The sequence below is a fragment of the Oncorhynchus gorbuscha genome, linkage group LG01, assembly GCF_021184085.1.
Source record: "Oncorhynchus gorbuscha isolate QuinsamMale2020 ecotype Even-year linkage group LG01, OgorEven_v1.0, whole genome shotgun sequence".
Taxonomy (NCBI): domain Eukaryota; kingdom Metazoa; phylum Chordata; class Actinopteri; order Salmoniformes; family Salmonidae; genus Oncorhynchus; species Oncorhynchus gorbuscha.
In genome coordinates, this window is record NC_060173.1 from 78082124 (window position 1) to 78098752 (window position 16629).

Consider the following 16629-nt stretch of genomic DNA (forward strand, 5'->3'; position numbering starts at 1 on the left):
TATCTTATTCTCAGTCTACGCCTTTCTCACTATCTCCCCTTCCATTAGACTGATAAGAGTTCAATCAGCATTATGTCTCTAACTAAGGAGTTTTTGTGTGGCAAAGGTACATTCCTCCAATCAATGAGTCAATATAAGTTAATGCGTTTAACCATGCATTGATTAATATGCGCATTATTCCACACCTGTCTGACAATTTGTTCTTTTAGAAAGATTCAGGTGTGCAGTATGTGCTGTATTTTTATAAATACATTTAAATAAACTTGAATACTGAAGTACATGGCTTGCCTCAAATTCACCAAATATCTGAATTACATGTTTAAATATGCCTCTTGAATAATATGGAAGGAATGTTCAATGAGATGGAAAAGGTGAATGCAGTAAACGTAAATTATATCAAGATTATTTCTATGTAAGTCAACAGTTGGATTGTTGAAAGAACTTGTGTTCCAGTGATAGGTGTGGATCACCTGGATGTCAACAGCAGAACGTCGTAAAAGTATTGTACTGACAGACCTAAGGTCGTTAGTCTGTACAGCTAATTCCCCCAGAGCCACCATGATAACATTCATTAATAACAGAATCACACCATAGAATCACACCATGGATAATAAAAGGAGTGTAATGACCTATTGGCCATTGGTCTCCAGAGCTGATTCACAGAGAATATATAGTGCAACATCCATCAATCAGAGATACAGTGGGGAGAACAAGTATTTCACACATTGCCGATTTTGCAGGTTTTCCCACTTACAAAGCATGTAGTGGTCTGTAATTTTTTATCATAGGTACACTTCAACTGTGAGAGACAGAATCTCAAACAAAAATCCAGAAAATCACATTGTATGATTTTTAAGTAATTTATTTGCATTTTATTGCATGACATAAGTATTTGATACATCAGAAAAGCATAACTTAATATTTAGTACAGAAACATTTGTTTGCAATTACAGAGATTATACGTTTCCTGTAGTTCTTGACCAGGTTTGTAGTTTTTGTAGTTATTGACCACTTCTCCATACAGACCTTCTCCAGATCCTTCAAGTTTCAGGGTTGTCGCTGGGCAATACGGACTTTCAGCTCCCTCCAAAGATTTTCTATTGGGTTCAGGTCTGGAGACTGGCTAGGCCACTCCAGGACCTTGAGATGCTTCTTACGGAGCCACTCCTTTAGTTGCCCTGGCTGTGTGTTTCAGGTCGTTGTTATGCTGGAAGACCCAGCCACGACCCATCTTCAATGCTCTTAATGAGGGAAGGAGGTTGTTGGCCAAGATCTCGCAATACATGGCTCATCCATCCTCCCCTCAATACGGTGCAGTCGTCCTGTCCCCTTTGCAGAAAAGCATCCCCAAAGAATGATGTTTCCACCTCCATGCTTCACAGTTGGGATGGTGTTCTTGGGGTTGTACTCATCCTTCTTCTTCCTCCAAACACGGCGAGTGGAGTTTAGACCAAAAAGCTGTATTTTTGTCTCATCAGACCACATGACCTTCTCCCATTCATCCTCTGGATCATCCAGATGGTCATTGGCAAACTTCAGACGGGCCTGGACATGTGCTGGTTTGAGCAGGGGGACCTTGCTTGCGCTGCAGGATTTTAATCCATGACGGCGTAGTGTGTTACTAATGGTTTTCTTTGAGACTGTGGTCCCAGCTCTCTTCAGGTTATTGACAGGTCCTGCCGTGTAGTTCTGGATTGATTCCTCACCTGCATCATGATCATTGATGCCCCACGAGGTGAGATCTTGCATGGAGCCCCAGACCGAGGGTGATTGATCGTCATCTTGAACTTCTTCCATTTTCTAATAATTGCGCCAACAGTTGTTGCCTTCTCACCAAGCTGCTTGCCTATTGTCCTGTAGCCCATCCCAGCCTTGAGCAGGTATACAATTTTATCCCTGATGTCCTTACACAGCTCTCTGGTCTTGGCCATTGTGGAGAGGTTGGAGTCTGTTTGATTGAGTGTGTGGACAGGTGTCTTTTATACAGATTTGTAAGTAGGAAAACCTGCAAAATTGGCAGTGTATCAAATACTTGTTCTCCCCACTGTACATAGATACAATCAGAGATACATAACTCCCCAACCTTGGACCAAATTAGGCTAATGTTAGATTAATTTAGTTCTTATGTGTTCATTAACCAATTCAATTAAAACATTCTGTCCGTTTCTAAGAATTTGTAAGGTTCTTGTTTGCATAAAATGGACAGAGACCAGCAACCAAAATTAGCCAATAGCGTTTATTCTCGCGAGCGCTGGTCATAATACCATGTACATTGGTTTATATACCTCACATTTCACATAAATGTCCCTCCTCCTCTCAGATACAATGGCAATATAGTTCACAAGCCTTCTCACATTGTTTAACAGGTGGGAGACAATCTACTACAAGCCCAAGGTCTCTCCACTCCCTGGGTGGGGACAGAATGTCCTGTAAGGAACCCAGTTTTCCAGCCGGTCCGACGATAGCTCCATTAGTTTCTAACAAGGAACAGAAAGTCCTTGTTCTAACTCTTGACTAAAACTACTAGTTATAGTTCTACGTTAAATGTATACATCATTTAGTCATTATTCATAAAAATCCCATAACAGCTAATGAGTGTCAGATCAGTGTGAATGCATGGAGTTCACTTCTTAGTAAAAGGGCTCATGAGCACCAACATGTGAAGTTCATATGAGCATGTCAAATTGGGTGTCAAATGAAAGCCAAGAGTTTATATTTTTGAGAAATTAAGCCATATATGCATTTTTCAACAATTTTCCATCCTAATAATTAGGAATAAGCAAAGGCTTTGATTTCTGGTCAAACAGATGGAAAAGTTTGTCTTAGGAAACATTTAGCAGAAAAGGTCTTAAAAGGTATTAGAAATACATCAAAACACAATAATGTTGAAGTAAATACCCCTGCCAACTAATAGACACTTCTATTTAGTTCTGGAGGAATGTTTCTGCTTTCTGTTAGTTTAAGAAACATTGCCTTGTGAGTTGAGATTCTGTGTTTTTTCACGTTCAGAGAAAAATTGTTAAAAGTAGTCCTTGTGCATAGAGTTATATGGTTTGGTAAACTTTGAAATCAATGGTTTTTGTTTGGCATTCATTTTAAGTGTCAGCGCAATTCCGTTTCCGTGGAATTGCCCATGTGTCAATAGTTGAATGCCATAGGATATGCCATAGGGGTTGGCGATAAGACCAGGACTAGGCTAAGCGGTGATTTTTAAATTCTACTATTAAAAATGAGAAGATCGCTTTGAATCTAAACATTGTCAATAAAGGTGGTAGCTTGGAGCACATTCAGTTAATGGGCCTTTTTGTTCTTTTCAAGTATACTTCATTAGCCCAACAACTACGTTTTTAAGGATGTGCCTATGACCACAAACCTTTCAACAGGCAAGAGTACACTTATCATTTCTTTGTTATAAATTATCCTAATATCTGACCAAACTCAGGTCTTTACAAAAGTCTGAATGGTTTGAGGTCAATAGCCGCGATGGCAGCTGTCAGGATAGACAGGAATTTGTATTGCTTTAGAGACGGTTATTAATTACCATCTGTAACTGATAATGAGTCATATCAAGTGGGATCTTGAGAGGGTTTGTTTGAGATGGCCTGTAATAAAAACAGGACTGGTCATTGTGAGTCATTCCACTGGGTGTCTCACAATGTAGCCAGAGTGACGACCCTGAATGAATAAGGGTAGTGTTGCAAGATAGATCTATGATAATCATAGGCTATCATTATAGACAGATACCATCATGAAAACATCCCATACCAGCATACCCACCACACCTGAATGGTAGGCCAGTAGACTTGGTGCAGTAGGTGAACATTTCAACACTGTCATGTTTACACTTCATTAGTGTTAACATATATATTTCACTCATCCACATAAATAGGTTGCAAATCGAACATTTTAAATGAACGACTGGTGTTCAGCTGTGGTTGAAGAGTAGTTACAGCTTTTATAACGTCCAGCAGATGGAGTACGTCGACCGTCCATAAAAAAATGGTTAAATAAAGTTTCTTCATACACCGGAAGGTGAAGAACACAGAGACAATTATTTTATGACAAGGCATACAGTCACTGATGTTACACTATTACCAGCCACTCAACAAGCGTACTTAGGGGAGCGCAATTCTGTCGCCTGGGGTAAGTTTCCAGTGTTTCTTTGCCATGTCTGAGAAAGGATATTAATCAAGCAGTCCAGTTTTTGATGAACATTAAATGTTAGGAAACAAACTAACGTTTGTTAGTCGAGCTGATAAAGTTGCAGTTCGCTGAACAAGTGATTCGAGTCACTCGTGTATCATCTTTCTAAGAATGGGCTAACTGCCTAGACGTGTTTATTGAAAAATGTGATGAAATATAACGAGGTGATTAAAAAAAAAAAATGAGTCTGAATCTGATTAATGTTCATATTTTATGCGTAGGTGTTGGAGGTCATTGCTGTCAAGTTTTATATATATATATGTTATATATATGTTGTTGTATGCAACAGGGGGTAGTAATGTAGATGTGGTATGAAGATTTCAGCCATTTATCCGAATAATTTTTGCTCAATCAGATAACCCATAGTGGTCAAAGATCATTCATGGTTAAAATGGTAAGCAGGAGATCTTATCATTCGTTTAGATGTTATGTAGACAGTTTATGGTTTTGTTGAACCAGGGAATAGGGCAGGCTAATCAGTTTGGAGCTATAAAACTTTGATAATGCATCATCTTTTGTAGCCAAGTTGATTTACCCATCAAGTGTCCTCTAATTCCATGCCTCACTTCATGTTCAAATGGCCATGTCATCTACTATATATTTCACTTGGAAATATTCTGTAATTACTGTAGGCAAGTTGTCCTTTGTCCTGGGCACATTCTTGTTTTTTCCAAGCACTACACAGCTGATTCAAATGATCAAACTATCATCAAGCTTCAATGATTTGAATCAGGTGTGTAGTGCAAAGTCAAAAACAAAATTGTCACTCATTTGCGTCCCAGGGAACAGGATTAAGAAACACTGCTCTAGCTGTAGGATAGTCACTAAGCAGAACTTTCAGTTGCTCACCGGAGAAATGTAAACAGACCTTGAACACTTGTTGTAGTGCAAACAACACAGCAGATATGTTATGAATTTGCTTCTAAAATCTAATTAAAATGAATGGAAATATATGGTTTGCAAAATAGTATCCTACAAGATTCTGCTGTTTTTGACATTGGACTGATTGCATAGATTTTTCTACTGGTTTGTGCTCCTTGGTAAAATAGAAGATAATATGATATGCTCCCAATGAACCTTCAATTACATATCTTTGCAAAGAGAAAATGTTTATTTTTAATATGATAAAATATTATGTTTACCTGAATGAACCTCTTTCCTCTCAGAAATGTTCCTGTACATTATTGGACTGGTGGCTTTTTGGTTTGTGTTCCGCTGGTACAGGGAACTCGCAAGAGTACCCAATAAAGGAGAGAAATATGTCTACATCACTGGCTGTGACTCTGGGTTCGGGAACCTTCTGGCCAGACACCTGGACAAGCTGGGCTTCTGTGTGATCGCAGCCTGCTACACTGAGAAGGGGGAGGATGAGCTGAAGAAGGTCTCTTCTGAACGATTGAACACAGTCCACCTGGATGTCATCAGCACTGACAGTGTCAACAAAGCAACAGCATTCATCAAAACCTTGGTTGGGGAGAAGGGTGTGTGTCTTTGAAGTCCAATTTAGCCAAATGTTGCAACTTTTTGTAATACTTGGATATTTTGGTATTCAAAATATCCAAGTATCTAGACTGACCGTTGATCTACTCAATAATTATAATTACTATGCGTCAGATTAAACTGTTGCTATGGAATTTCTAACCACAAACATCCTAAAGGTCCAATGCAGCTGTTATCTCTATCAAATACTTTCTGGGTAAGAATTAAGTACCTTACTCTGATTTGTAATTCAAATAGTCAAAAAGAAACAACTTGCTTCTTTCTCAAGGAAGATTTTTGCTAGGACTGTCTGGGAGTGGCCTGAGTGGGGAGAACTGAAAACTAGCTGTTATTGGTAGACTGATTTGGATGTCACCGGACAGGCCATACACGCAATCCCACTAAAACAGTATGACATTTCTTGCAATCTTTTCAAACAGCTCCTACACTAAAAGGGCATTATCATAATGTTTATAATTTCACAGTATTATTCCAACCTCAGTGTGGAAAAATATACAGTTGAAGTCAGAAGTTTACATGCACCTTAGGCAAATACATTTAAACTCAGTTTTTCACAATTCCTGACATTTAATCCTAGTAAAAAATCCCTGTCTTAGGTCAGTTAGGATCACCACTTTATTTTACGGATGAGAAATGTCAGAATAATAGTAGAGCATTATATATTTCAGATTTTATGTCTTTCATCACATTCCAAGTGGGTCAGAAGTTTACATACACTCAATTAGTATTTGGTAGCATTGTCTTGAAATTGTTTCTCGGGTCAAATGTTTCAGGTGGACCTCCACAAGCTTCCCACAATAGGTTGGGTGAATATTAGCCCATTCCTCCAGACAGAGCTGGTGTAACCGAGTCAGGTTTGTAGGCTTCTTTGCTCGCGTACGCTTTTTGTTCTGCACACAAATCTTCTATAGGATTGAGGTCAGGGCTTTGTGATGGCCACTCCAATACCTTGACTTTGTTGTCCTTAAGCCATTTTGCCACAACTTTGGAAGTATGCTTGAGGTCATTGTCCATTTGGAAGACTCATTTGCGACCAAGCTTTAACTTCCTGGCTGATGTCTTGAGATGTTGCTTCAATATGTCCACATAATTTGAATGCCTCAGGATGCCATCTATTTTGTGAAGTGCACCTGTCCCTCCTGCAGCAAAGCACCCCCACAACGTGATGCTGCCACGCCTGTGCTTCACGGTTGGAATGGTGTTTTTTGGCTTGCAAGCCTCCCCCTTTTTCCTCCAAACATAATGATGGTCATTATGGCCAAACAGTTCTATTTTTGTTTCATCAGACCAGAGGGCATTTCTCCAAAAAGTACGATCTTTGTCCCCATGTGCAGTTGCAAACCGTAGTCTGGCTTTTTATGGTAGTTTGGGAGCAGTGGCTTCTTCCTTGCTGAGCGGCCTTTCAGGTTATGTCAATATAGGACTCGTTTTACTGTGAATATAGATATTTTTTTACCTGTTTCCTCCAGCATCTTCACAAGGTCCTTTGCTGTTGTTCTGGGATTGATTTGCACTTTTCACACCAAAGTACGTTCATCTCTAGGAGACAACGCGTCTCCTTCCTGAGCGGTATGATGGCTGCGTGGTCCCATGGTGTTTATACTTGCATACTATTGTTTGTACAGATGAACGTGGTACCTTCATGCGTTTGGCAATTGCTCCCAAGGATGAACCAGACTTGGAAAGGTCTTGATTTTTCCAAGAAATTTGTGGAGTGGTTGAAAAACTAGTTTTAATGACTCCAACCTAAGTGTATGTAAACTTCTGACTTCAACTGTACATATAACACACAGGAAAATCATGTGTTTGACTGCACTGGGCCTTTTTAAGTTAACATTTCTCACTGTAAGATACCTCACTCCCATATGTGACAACTGGCATGTAAGCACTTGTTGACATTTGTAGGCATGGAATGTTTTCCTTCATTGTGACTACAGCCTGTGTCCTGCTGTGTGTGTGATTTTGTTTGTACAATATGGTCTGCCTTAATATTTTTTTCAGGTCTGTGGGCTGTGGTGAACAATGCTGGAGTCTCTGTACCATCAGGTCCCTGTGACTGGATGACCGTCGACGACTACAAGTCCATGTTGGATGTTAACCTTATTGGAGTCATTGGTGTGACTCTGAGTGTCCTGCCCCTCATCAAGAAGGCCAGGGGCAGGGTGGTGAATGTGGCCAGCGTGTTTGGGAGGATAAGTGCCTTTGGGGGTCCCTACTGTGTGTCAAAATATGGAGTGGAGGCTTTCAATGACAGTCTACGGTGCGAGGCCTGGCCTTTTGTCTAAGAATATACTGTATTTGAATGAGTTCGAGAATTGTAGCATTCTGAATAGTGATGCTCAGAGCATTATTCTCGATGGCTCTGAGTTTATATGGATACTGTATTGCAGACATGTTTTAATGTTTGTTGTCGCACATTTTCTGTTTTTGAATTCCAGGATGAACATGTCAGCGTTTGGAGTTAAAGTCCTGTGCCTTGAACCAGGATTTTTCAAAACAAGTGTGACTGATCTAAATCTCCTGAGAAAGAATGTAAAGACATTGTGGGATAATCTGTCTGAAGAAATCAAAGATCAATATGGACATGATTACCCAGAGAGAGGTACTGTAAAAAATATGTTGTTTACATATTTCTCTTTAAACAAACAAATATACACATGAACCTGTGCATGCTGCTGTAGTGTGATTGACGCAAATAGGTTCATCAAAACCTGTGTGACAGAATGACAAGCACTCCAAGAACTGGCTGACAGGGATTGCCCAGGGCAAATGAATTGGGCAAGTTAAGTCTGCCTTTGACGTCAGCTTGTTAATGGAGGTAATACCTTTCTTCCAGCAAATGTGACATTGGAGAAGAACGTTGCGACGTTGCTGGATGGGGACCTGATGAAGGTTGTGAGCTGCATGGAGCACGCCATCTCTGCTGTCCACCCTCGTACTCGCTACTCACCTGGCTGGGATGCCAAGTTCTTATGGTTGCCAATGTCCTACCTGCCAACTTGGATCGCTGACAAAATGCTCTTAAAAGATATGGCCAAACCAACAGGATCTATTCTTTAATGTTAATGGTTGTCTGACCAAAAGTAAGAACAAGTCTTTATTTACACCCATGGGACAGCAAGAAATTCAATTTTTGTCCAATGAGAAAAAAGTATTGCATTTGATTCAACCAATGAATGAATGAAAAATGAACAAACTTTAACAAGAGTTGAGATTTGCGTTTTGTCTCATCACATTTTGTATTTGTATGGTGTTTCACTGGTCTGATAATAAAATTGAATGGAAAGAGTTTGTGGTTTAGAGGATGTTTTCATTGTGTCCACTTGATACATACAGTAAATTATATTCTGTCTCTAGACCATAAATCCAAACTCTAGTCTAGCTCTACTTGGGCTGTGTTTCTGTATAAGCACTTTGTGACATCTGCTGATGTAAATATGTATAAATACATTGGGTAGCTATAAGCTAATCAAATCTCATTGAAGGATACAACCAATAGTTGTTTCCCAGGTTACTAAGGGGAGATGGCTGCTGCTGATTATAGTATTATATGCATTCTACTTTACCTGCTCTGGCTCCCTTTTCATTCATTGGTCTTGAACAACGTCACACTTACACTGCTCTGCTCAATGATACTGTGTGACTTTGCAGAATGGAGTGCACCTTCAAAAGAAAAACATGAGTGACCTAGCCCTAGAGGCAATCAGATGAAAGAGGATGCATTTACCAGGACTATTATGGTCATGTAAACCATTGAAGGTCAATGGGACATATTACACAATCAAGCAGCACAGACCTTCGACTCGGCTCCCATTCTGTAGCCCCTCGTAAAGTCTTGTAGCCACTGGGAAGCACGTAGGTTGGACTGCGGAACAAACTCCATTCTGTTTTTTTTTTATATATACTGGATGAGCACGCCAAACTTGCAAGTAGCCATGGTAGGTCCAATGTATAATTTACATTACAGAAGATGTTGTACAGGATGCAAAATGTCCCTAAATTCCTGGATTTTTCAGAAATCCTAGAATTTGTGGGAACTAACAAGAATTTTGTAACCCTAATCCCATGCAAGTGTAAGCAGTAATAATGTTCCTTTTAATGGTCAATTGTGAACCAATTGAATTCAACACAACATGCTTATTGCATTTGTGAATATAGGTTTATATATAATTGTGTGGGTATATATTATACATTTACATAAACAACACTGCCAGAAATAAATGACCTTTAACCTTGTTGATAACAGTGTGTGGACTTGTACATGATTTACTTTACAACAGTGTTTATGTACACATTTAGGAGAGACCAGGCGGCCATCTGGTGGTTAGATAAGCGCTATTACAGTTGTTTGCCATTATACTGCTATGATAGAATAGTGTCATGACGAGAACCAAATAGACTTCCCTACTGTATGATTTTATAGCAAATTCTTCCTGTCAAAAAACAAAAGCTTCCTAATCAAATGTTTACTCTCATTGGATATACCTGTGACTTGCTACCATTAATTTCAACTGCGGAATCAGAAATAATTATTGAAAAAATAGGGTTGTAGAATTTAGAAGAATTGTAGAATGTTCTATTCAGCCACCTTCTCTCAAACCAGAAATACGCTTTTGGGTATTATCTTTCAACCTGCCAGACATGTATACTATGTCAAATGAAAAGCTGTGAGCTGCTTCCAGCCAAGTTTGCTTATGTGTGATTATGGCAAACTAATTATATAATCCTTCAGGTGTGTACCAGTTCTGTAAGCAAGATAGACAAGGAGTATGGCGATGGAGGACACAGACAAACAACTGCATATGAAAATAAATGGAATAATTATACTGTAGGCCTACTCTAAACACGAAGCTATTGTCTTAATTTGAAACCTCATATGATTTAATATGGTTCTTTAGAGCCTATTACTCTTTATCAATATAGTTATGCTGTTTGTATTATACTGGCAAACATGTCAACTTTTCAAATGAATGAGTAATTGGAATACGAATGGATGAAGACTCAGCTTTCTCTGGTGTAAGTGTTTTGAAGGAAAGACTAGATGATATGTTATTGAAAAGGTACCATTATATAACGGAAATGTGACTCCCTACAGGTCTTTCCTGTGGTGTCTGAAGAGAATATTCTAGTAGACTTTTTTCAGGTGAGATTGATACAGTTCCTTATCTTTAATAACTTTATAACATTACTTTCTTTATTACATTGCTTGATTGATTATGCAAGAAATAATATTGTCATTTTATGCGTGTCTGTTTTAGGCACACTTGGCTCTATCCTGCATACTCATTTCAGTTACAGCCATAACCATCGCCTGGTTTATTAGAGATTCTTTCAAAGTTGAAGATTTTGACCAGAAACATGTCTTTATCACGGGCTGTGATAGCGGATTTGGAAATTTGGTGGCAAGGCAGCTTGACCAAAAGGGGTTTCATGTAATAGCCGCATGTCTCACGGAGAAAGGTGAATCGGAATTGAAGGCTGCGGCCTCTCCCAGACTGAAGACAGTTCTGTTCAATGTTACCGACAGTCCGAGCATCGAGAGTGCGGTGGAGTTTGTGCGCGCCGAGGTTGGAGAGCGAGGTAAGTGAGGAAGGCAGCATGGGGGTAGATAGGGTGCCAGTCAGAGTCGAGCACCGGGCGAGATAAAAATGAGATAGGGGTGCTTGACTAACCGAAACTGACCCATACATCTGCATATTTTCAAACCACCATCACCTTGAGAGCTGCTGAGGAAACATCTAGAAAGCCTACCGTAACATTATCTAGACACAGTGATGAGAACATTGACAACATTTTGTTCGTCACCAGACAAGTTTACTCTGAATCACATAAATGGTCTATGTGATTTGAAGTAGATGCCAAATTGGAATAATCTTGCTTTAAACACTAAACACTAAAACATATTGATTTATGGCTATTCCAAGCTTTGAAATATTACTACTGCACTTACTGTAGCCCAACCCATTTAGAATGAAATATTTGGTGCAAGATCCACAATCATGTCATGCATCCTTTACCTCTTTCCACAAGCAGATTAGTGAATGGAATATTTAAGACACCTTTGCTTCACATATCCAGCCCTGGTTAAAGATGAATTAATTGCCTTTTGACATTCCCAGAATTCATCTAGCTATTGATAGGACACATATTGCAGTAGGGGGCATCACTCTAGGATTACATGTAGTAGAAAAGAGTGTGTGTTACACTGCAACTGTTCTGTAGTAGTACTGTAGTATCTCTTTCTACCTACATTTCTCATCATATAAGAGTACTCTAATACTTGATAATGCTGTATCACATGTCGTTATTGTAGGAAATCTCCTTCCCTCTCTGTATTACAGGTCTCTGGGGGCTGATCAACAACGCTGGGAGGTCCACACCTATAGGCCCCACTGAATGGATGCAGTTGGAGGACTTCAAGAAAGTTCTAGATGTGAATTTAATAGGTCTGATTGACGTGACCCTGAAGTTCCTCCCACTCTTAAAGAAGGCTCAAGGAAGGGTGATCAATGTTGCCAGTATCCTGGGGAGGCTTGCCCTCAACGGAGGAGGCTACTGCCTATCTAAGTATGGTGTGGAGGCCTTCTCTGACAGCCTTAGGTACTGTGGCATTGTTTTACAGTATACTGAACTCAGTAAACTAGGGATTGATTTCCAAGCATTCTATTACAGAACTGGAAATGTGCGACGCTGTGCAGGGTAGATTCGCACCACAGAGTTATTCATAGATTTAAGCATCTTAGTGTATTAGCTAGATAACGACTAAGCTGCTTGCTCTTATGTTCAGACGGGATATGCAGCATTTTGGTGTAAAAGTGAGTATCATTGAGCCTGGTTTCTTCAAGACGGGTGTGACCAGGCTGGACCTCATTGAAGCAGACCTGCAGAGACTGTGGAACCGTCTCCCTGAGGAGGTCAAGCACTCATATGGACCCAAATTCTTTGACGAATGTGAGTAAATACTGTGTACTGTATGTTTTTTTAAAATGGTTGAGTCATGTCATTACAATGCTGAAATGTTCATGTCTGATTCTCATCCATTTCCTGTGGTCTATTACAGATGTAAAAGCTCAGGATTTCTCCATGGGTCTCCTGTGCAGTTCAGACATCTCCAAGGTGACCAGTTGCATGCAGCATGCTCTTACAGCCCGCTACCCGCGGACCCGCTACTCACCTGGTTGGGATGCTAAGCTCATCTGGATCCCCCTGTCCTACCTCCCTGCGTTCATAGCAGACTTCACAGTCGCTGTTCTACTTCCTGTCCCCAAAGACGACAGAAAGAGCCATGCAAACCAAGTGGGTGTGGCAAACACATGAGCCACTGGACTCTTTCCTTCATCAATCACGTCTATGATATGTTTTAGATTGATTTATATTCATGATTTGCATTTCAAGGATGTTGATACTACACCGAATAAAAATATAAGTGCAACATGTAAGGTGTTGGTCCCATGTTTCATGAGTTGAAATAAATCCCCAACATTTGCCATACACACAAAAAAAGCGTATTTCTCTCTATTTGTTGTCCGCAAATTTGTTTACATCCCCAGCATTTCTCCATTGCTAAGATAATCCATCCACCTGACAGGTGTGGTATATCAAGAAGCTTATTAAACAGCATGATCATTACACAGGGGCACCTTGTGCTGGGGACAATAAGTGCTGTTATTGTGAAGTGGAAATGTCTAGGAGCAACATCGGCTCAGCTGCAAAGTTGTAGGCCACACAAGCTCACAGAACAGAACATTGCCTCTGGAAGCAACTTCAGCACTGTTCATCGGGAGCTTCTTGAAATGTGTTTCCTTGGCCGAGCAGCTGCACACAAGCCTAAGATCACCATGCACAATGACAAGCATCGGCTGGAGTGGTGTAAAGCTTGCCGCCATTGGACTCTGGACCAGTGGAAACGAGTTCTCTGGGGTGATGAATCACGCTTCACTATCTGGCAGTTGGATAGACGAATCTGGGTTTGGCGGATGCCAGGAGAACGCTACCTGCCCCAATGCATAGTGCCAACTGTAAAGTTTGGTAGAGGAGGAATAATGTTTTGGGGCTGTTTTCCATGGTTCGGGCTAGGCCTCTTCGTTCCAGTGAAGGGTATTCTTGTTTTTTTGTACATTAAAATAACATCAAATTGATCAGACAGACATTGTTAATGCTGTAAATGACTATTGTAGGTGGAAGCGCCTGATTTTTTATGGATTATCTACATAGGCATACAGAGGCCCATTATTAGCAACCATCACTCCTGTGTTCCAATGGCACTTTGTGTTAGCTTATACACTTTTATCATTTTAAAAGGGTAATTGATCATTAGAAAACCATTTTGCAATTATGTTAGTACAGCTGAAAACTGTTGTTCCGATTAAATAAGTTAGAAAACTGGCCTTCTTTAGACTAGTTGAGTATCTGGAGCATCAGCATTTTTGGGTTTGATTACAGGCTTAAAATGGCCAGAAACAAAAACCTTCTGAAACTCATCATTCTATTCGTGTTCTGAAAAAGTAAGGCGAGAAATTGCCAATAAGCTGAAGATTTCGTACAACACTGTGTACTACTCCCTTCACAGAACAACGCAAACGGGCTCTAACCAGAATAGAAAGTACATTAGAGTGTCTATTTTGAGAAACAGATGCCTCACAAGTCCTCAACTGGCAACTTCATTAAATAATACTTGCAAAACACCAGTCTCAATGTCAACAGTGAAGAGGCGACTCCGGGTTGCTGGCCTTCTGTACCTCTGTCCACTGTCTGTGTTCTTTTGCCCATGTTAATCTTTTATTTTTATTGGCCAGTCGAAGATATGGCTTTTTCTTTGCAACTCTGCCTAGAAGGCCAGCATCCCAGAGTTGCCTCTTCACTGTTGACATTGAGACTGGTGTTTTGCGGGCACTGGGTAACGATCAGCCATGGACTTCTACCGGAGGATGACGCATTGGAGACGGGTGTGTGCTGTGTTTCATACCTTTTGTCGTCCTTAACGTAGGTGACTCTGCTAGCTAGCCAACAGCTAGCCAACGCTAGCCAACGTCTTCTGTATAGAACTCAACTACCCGGTCGCATTCACAGGTTGTATCACATTTTCACTTCATTTCATTACAGTACAACGGTTTGATTTGTTTGATCGTAGCTAGCTACTTAGCTAGCTACATAGCCGTCTTTGTATCAAAGATAATTGTGTAGTCTAGAGCGATTTTCTAGGTTCGCTAGCCATCTATTGTCGTTCTTTTAACGCAACGTAACGTAAACAACACTGCTAGCTAGCCTGCTAGCCCCGAATAGCAACACTGCAGAAACTAGTACACTCAACGGAACGACTTGATTAGTGTAGTGTCAACAACGCAGCCACTGCCAGCTAGCCTACTTCAGCAGTACTGTATCATTTTAATCATTTTAGTCAATAAGATTCTTGCTACGTAGCTTAACTTTCTGAACATTCGAGACGTGTAGTCCACTTGTCATTCCAATCTCCTTTGCATTAGCGTAGCCTCTTCTGTAGCCTGTCAACTATGTGTCTGTTTATCCCTGTTCTCTCCTCTCTGCACAGACCATACAAACGCTCCTCACCGCGTGGCCGCGGCCACCCTACTCTGGTGGTCCCAGCGCGCACGACCCACGTGGAGTTCCAGGTCTCCGGTAGCCTCTGGAACTGCCAATCTGCGGTCAACAAGGCAGAGTTCATCTCAGCCTATGCCTCCCTCCAGTCCCTCGACTTCTTGGCACTGACGGAAACATGGATCACCACAGACAACACTGCTACTCCTACTGCTCTCTCTTCGTCCGCCCACGTGTTCTCGCACACCCCGAGAGCATCTGGTCAGCGGGGTGGTGGCACCGGGATCCTCATCTCTCCCAAGTGGTCATTCTCTCTTTCTCCCCTTACCCATCTGTCTATCGCCTCCTTTGAATTCCATGCTGTCACAGTTACTAGCCCTTTCAAGCTTAACATCCTTATCATTTATCGCCCTCCAGGTTCCCTCGGAGAGTTCATCAATGAGCTTGATGCCTTGATAAGCTCCTTTCCTGAGGACGGCTCACCTCTCACAGTTCTGGGCGACTTTAACCTCCCCACGTCTACCTTTGACTCTTTCCTCTCTGCCTCCTTCTTTCCACTCCTCTCCTCTTTTGACCTCACCCTCTCACCTTCCCCCCCTACTCACAAGGCAGGCAATACGCTCGACCTCATCTTTACTAGATGCTGTTCTTCCACTAACCTCACTGCAACTCCCCTCCAAGTCTCCGACCACTGCCTTGTATCCTTTTCCCTCTCGCTCTCATCCAACACCTCCCACACTGCCCCTACTCGGATGGTATCGCGCCGTCCCAACCTTCGCTCTCTCTCCCCCGCTACTCTCTCCTCTTCCATCCTATCATCTCTTCCCTCCGCTCAAACCTTCTCCCACCTATCTCCTGATTCTGCCTCCTCAACCCTCCTCTCCTCCCTCTCTGCATCCCTTGACTCTCTATGTCCCCTATCCTCCAGGCCGGCTCGGTCCTCCTCCCGCTCCGTGGCTCGATGACTCATTGCGAGCTCACAGAACAGGGCTCCGGGCAGCCGAGCGGAAATGGAGGAAAACTCGCCTCCCTGCGGACCTGGCATCCTTTCACTCCCTCCTCTCTACATTTTCCTCCTCTGTCTCTGCTGCTAAAGCCACTTTCTACCACGCTAAATTCCAAGCATCTGCCTCTAACCCTAGGAAGCTCTTTGCCACCTTCTCCTCCCTCCTGAATCCTCCGCCCCTCCCCCCTCCTCCCTCTCTGCAGATGACTTCGTCAACCATTTTGAAAAGAAGGTCGACGACATCCGATCCTCGTTTGCTAAGTCAAACGACACCGCTGGTTCTGCTCACACTGCCCTACCCTGTGCTCTGACCTCTTTCTCCCCTCTCTCTCCAGATGAAATCTCGCGTCTTGTGACGGCCGGCC

The 16629-nt window shown here is 41.6% G+C and overlaps 2 protein-coding genes across 3 annotated transcripts; both read left to right on the forward strand.

Annotated features, from left to right (window-relative positions):
• The first annotated feature begins 3994 nt into the window (after positions 1 to 3994).
• Positions 3995 to 8992, forward strand: dhrs9 (dehydrogenase/reductase (SDR family) member 9). The gene is made up of 5 exons (XM_046361017.1): positions 3995 to 4143; positions 5370 to 5684; positions 7705 to 7963; positions 8142 to 8305; positions 8540 to 8992. Exons 1-5 carry the CDS (start codon positions 4059 to 4061, stop codon positions 8761 to 8763), a joined length of 1047 nt encoding a protein of 348 aa, XP_046216973.1. The 5' UTR covers positions 3995 to 4058; the 3' UTR covers positions 8764 to 8992.
• A 409-nt stretch (positions 8993 to 9401) lies between these two features.
• On the forward strand, positions 9402 to 13193 carry rdh1 (retinol dehydrogenase 1). Of its 2 annotated transcripts, none has more exons than XM_046360999.1 (6): positions 9402 to 9641; positions 10799 to 10846; positions 10962 to 11283; positions 12045 to 12303; positions 12491 to 12654; positions 12764 to 13193. In XM_046360999.1, exons 1-6 carry the CDS (start codon positions 9612 to 9614, stop codon positions 13018 to 13020), a joined length of 1080 nt encoding a protein of 359 aa, XP_046216955.1. In that variant the 5' UTR covers positions 9402 to 9611; the 3' UTR covers positions 13021 to 13193. The 2 variants fall into 2 exon arrangements, with proteins under 2 accessions (XP_046216955.1, XP_046216961.1); XM_046361005.1 differs by lacking the exon at positions 9402 to 9641 and adding an exon at positions 10455 to 10719.
• Positions 13194 to 16629: the final 3436 nt, after the last annotated feature.

What these genes read in the sequence shown, in the direction of transcription:
- dhrs9 (XM_046361017.1), top strand. Translation starts at nt 4,059, where the DNA reads ATGACAAGGCATACAGTCACTGATGTTACACTATTACCAGCCACTCAA. An exon ending in GCGCAATTCTGTCGCCTGGG is followed by an intron (nt 4,144 to 5,369) that starts GTAAGTTTCCAG and finishes CTTTCCTCTCAG; the next exon opens with AAATGTTCCTGTACATTATT. An exon ending in AACCTTGGTTGGGGAGAAGG is followed by an intron (nt 5,685 to 7,704) that starts GTGTGTGTCTTT and finishes TATTTTTTTCAG; the next exon opens with GTCTGTGGGCTGTGGTGAAC.
- rdh1 (XM_046360999.1), top strand. Translation starts at nt 9,612, where the DNA reads ATGAGCACGCCAAACTTGCAAGTAGCCATG. An exon ending in CGCCGAGGTTGGAGAGCGAG is followed by an intron (nt 11,284 to 12,044) that starts GTAAGTGAGGAA and finishes TCTGTATTACAG; the next exon opens with GTCTCTGGGGGCTGATCAAC. An exon ending in GCCTTCTCTGACAGCCTTAG is followed by an intron (nt 12,304 to 12,490) that starts GTACTGTGGCAT and finishes TCTTATGTTCAG; the next exon opens with ACGGGATATGCAGCATTTTG.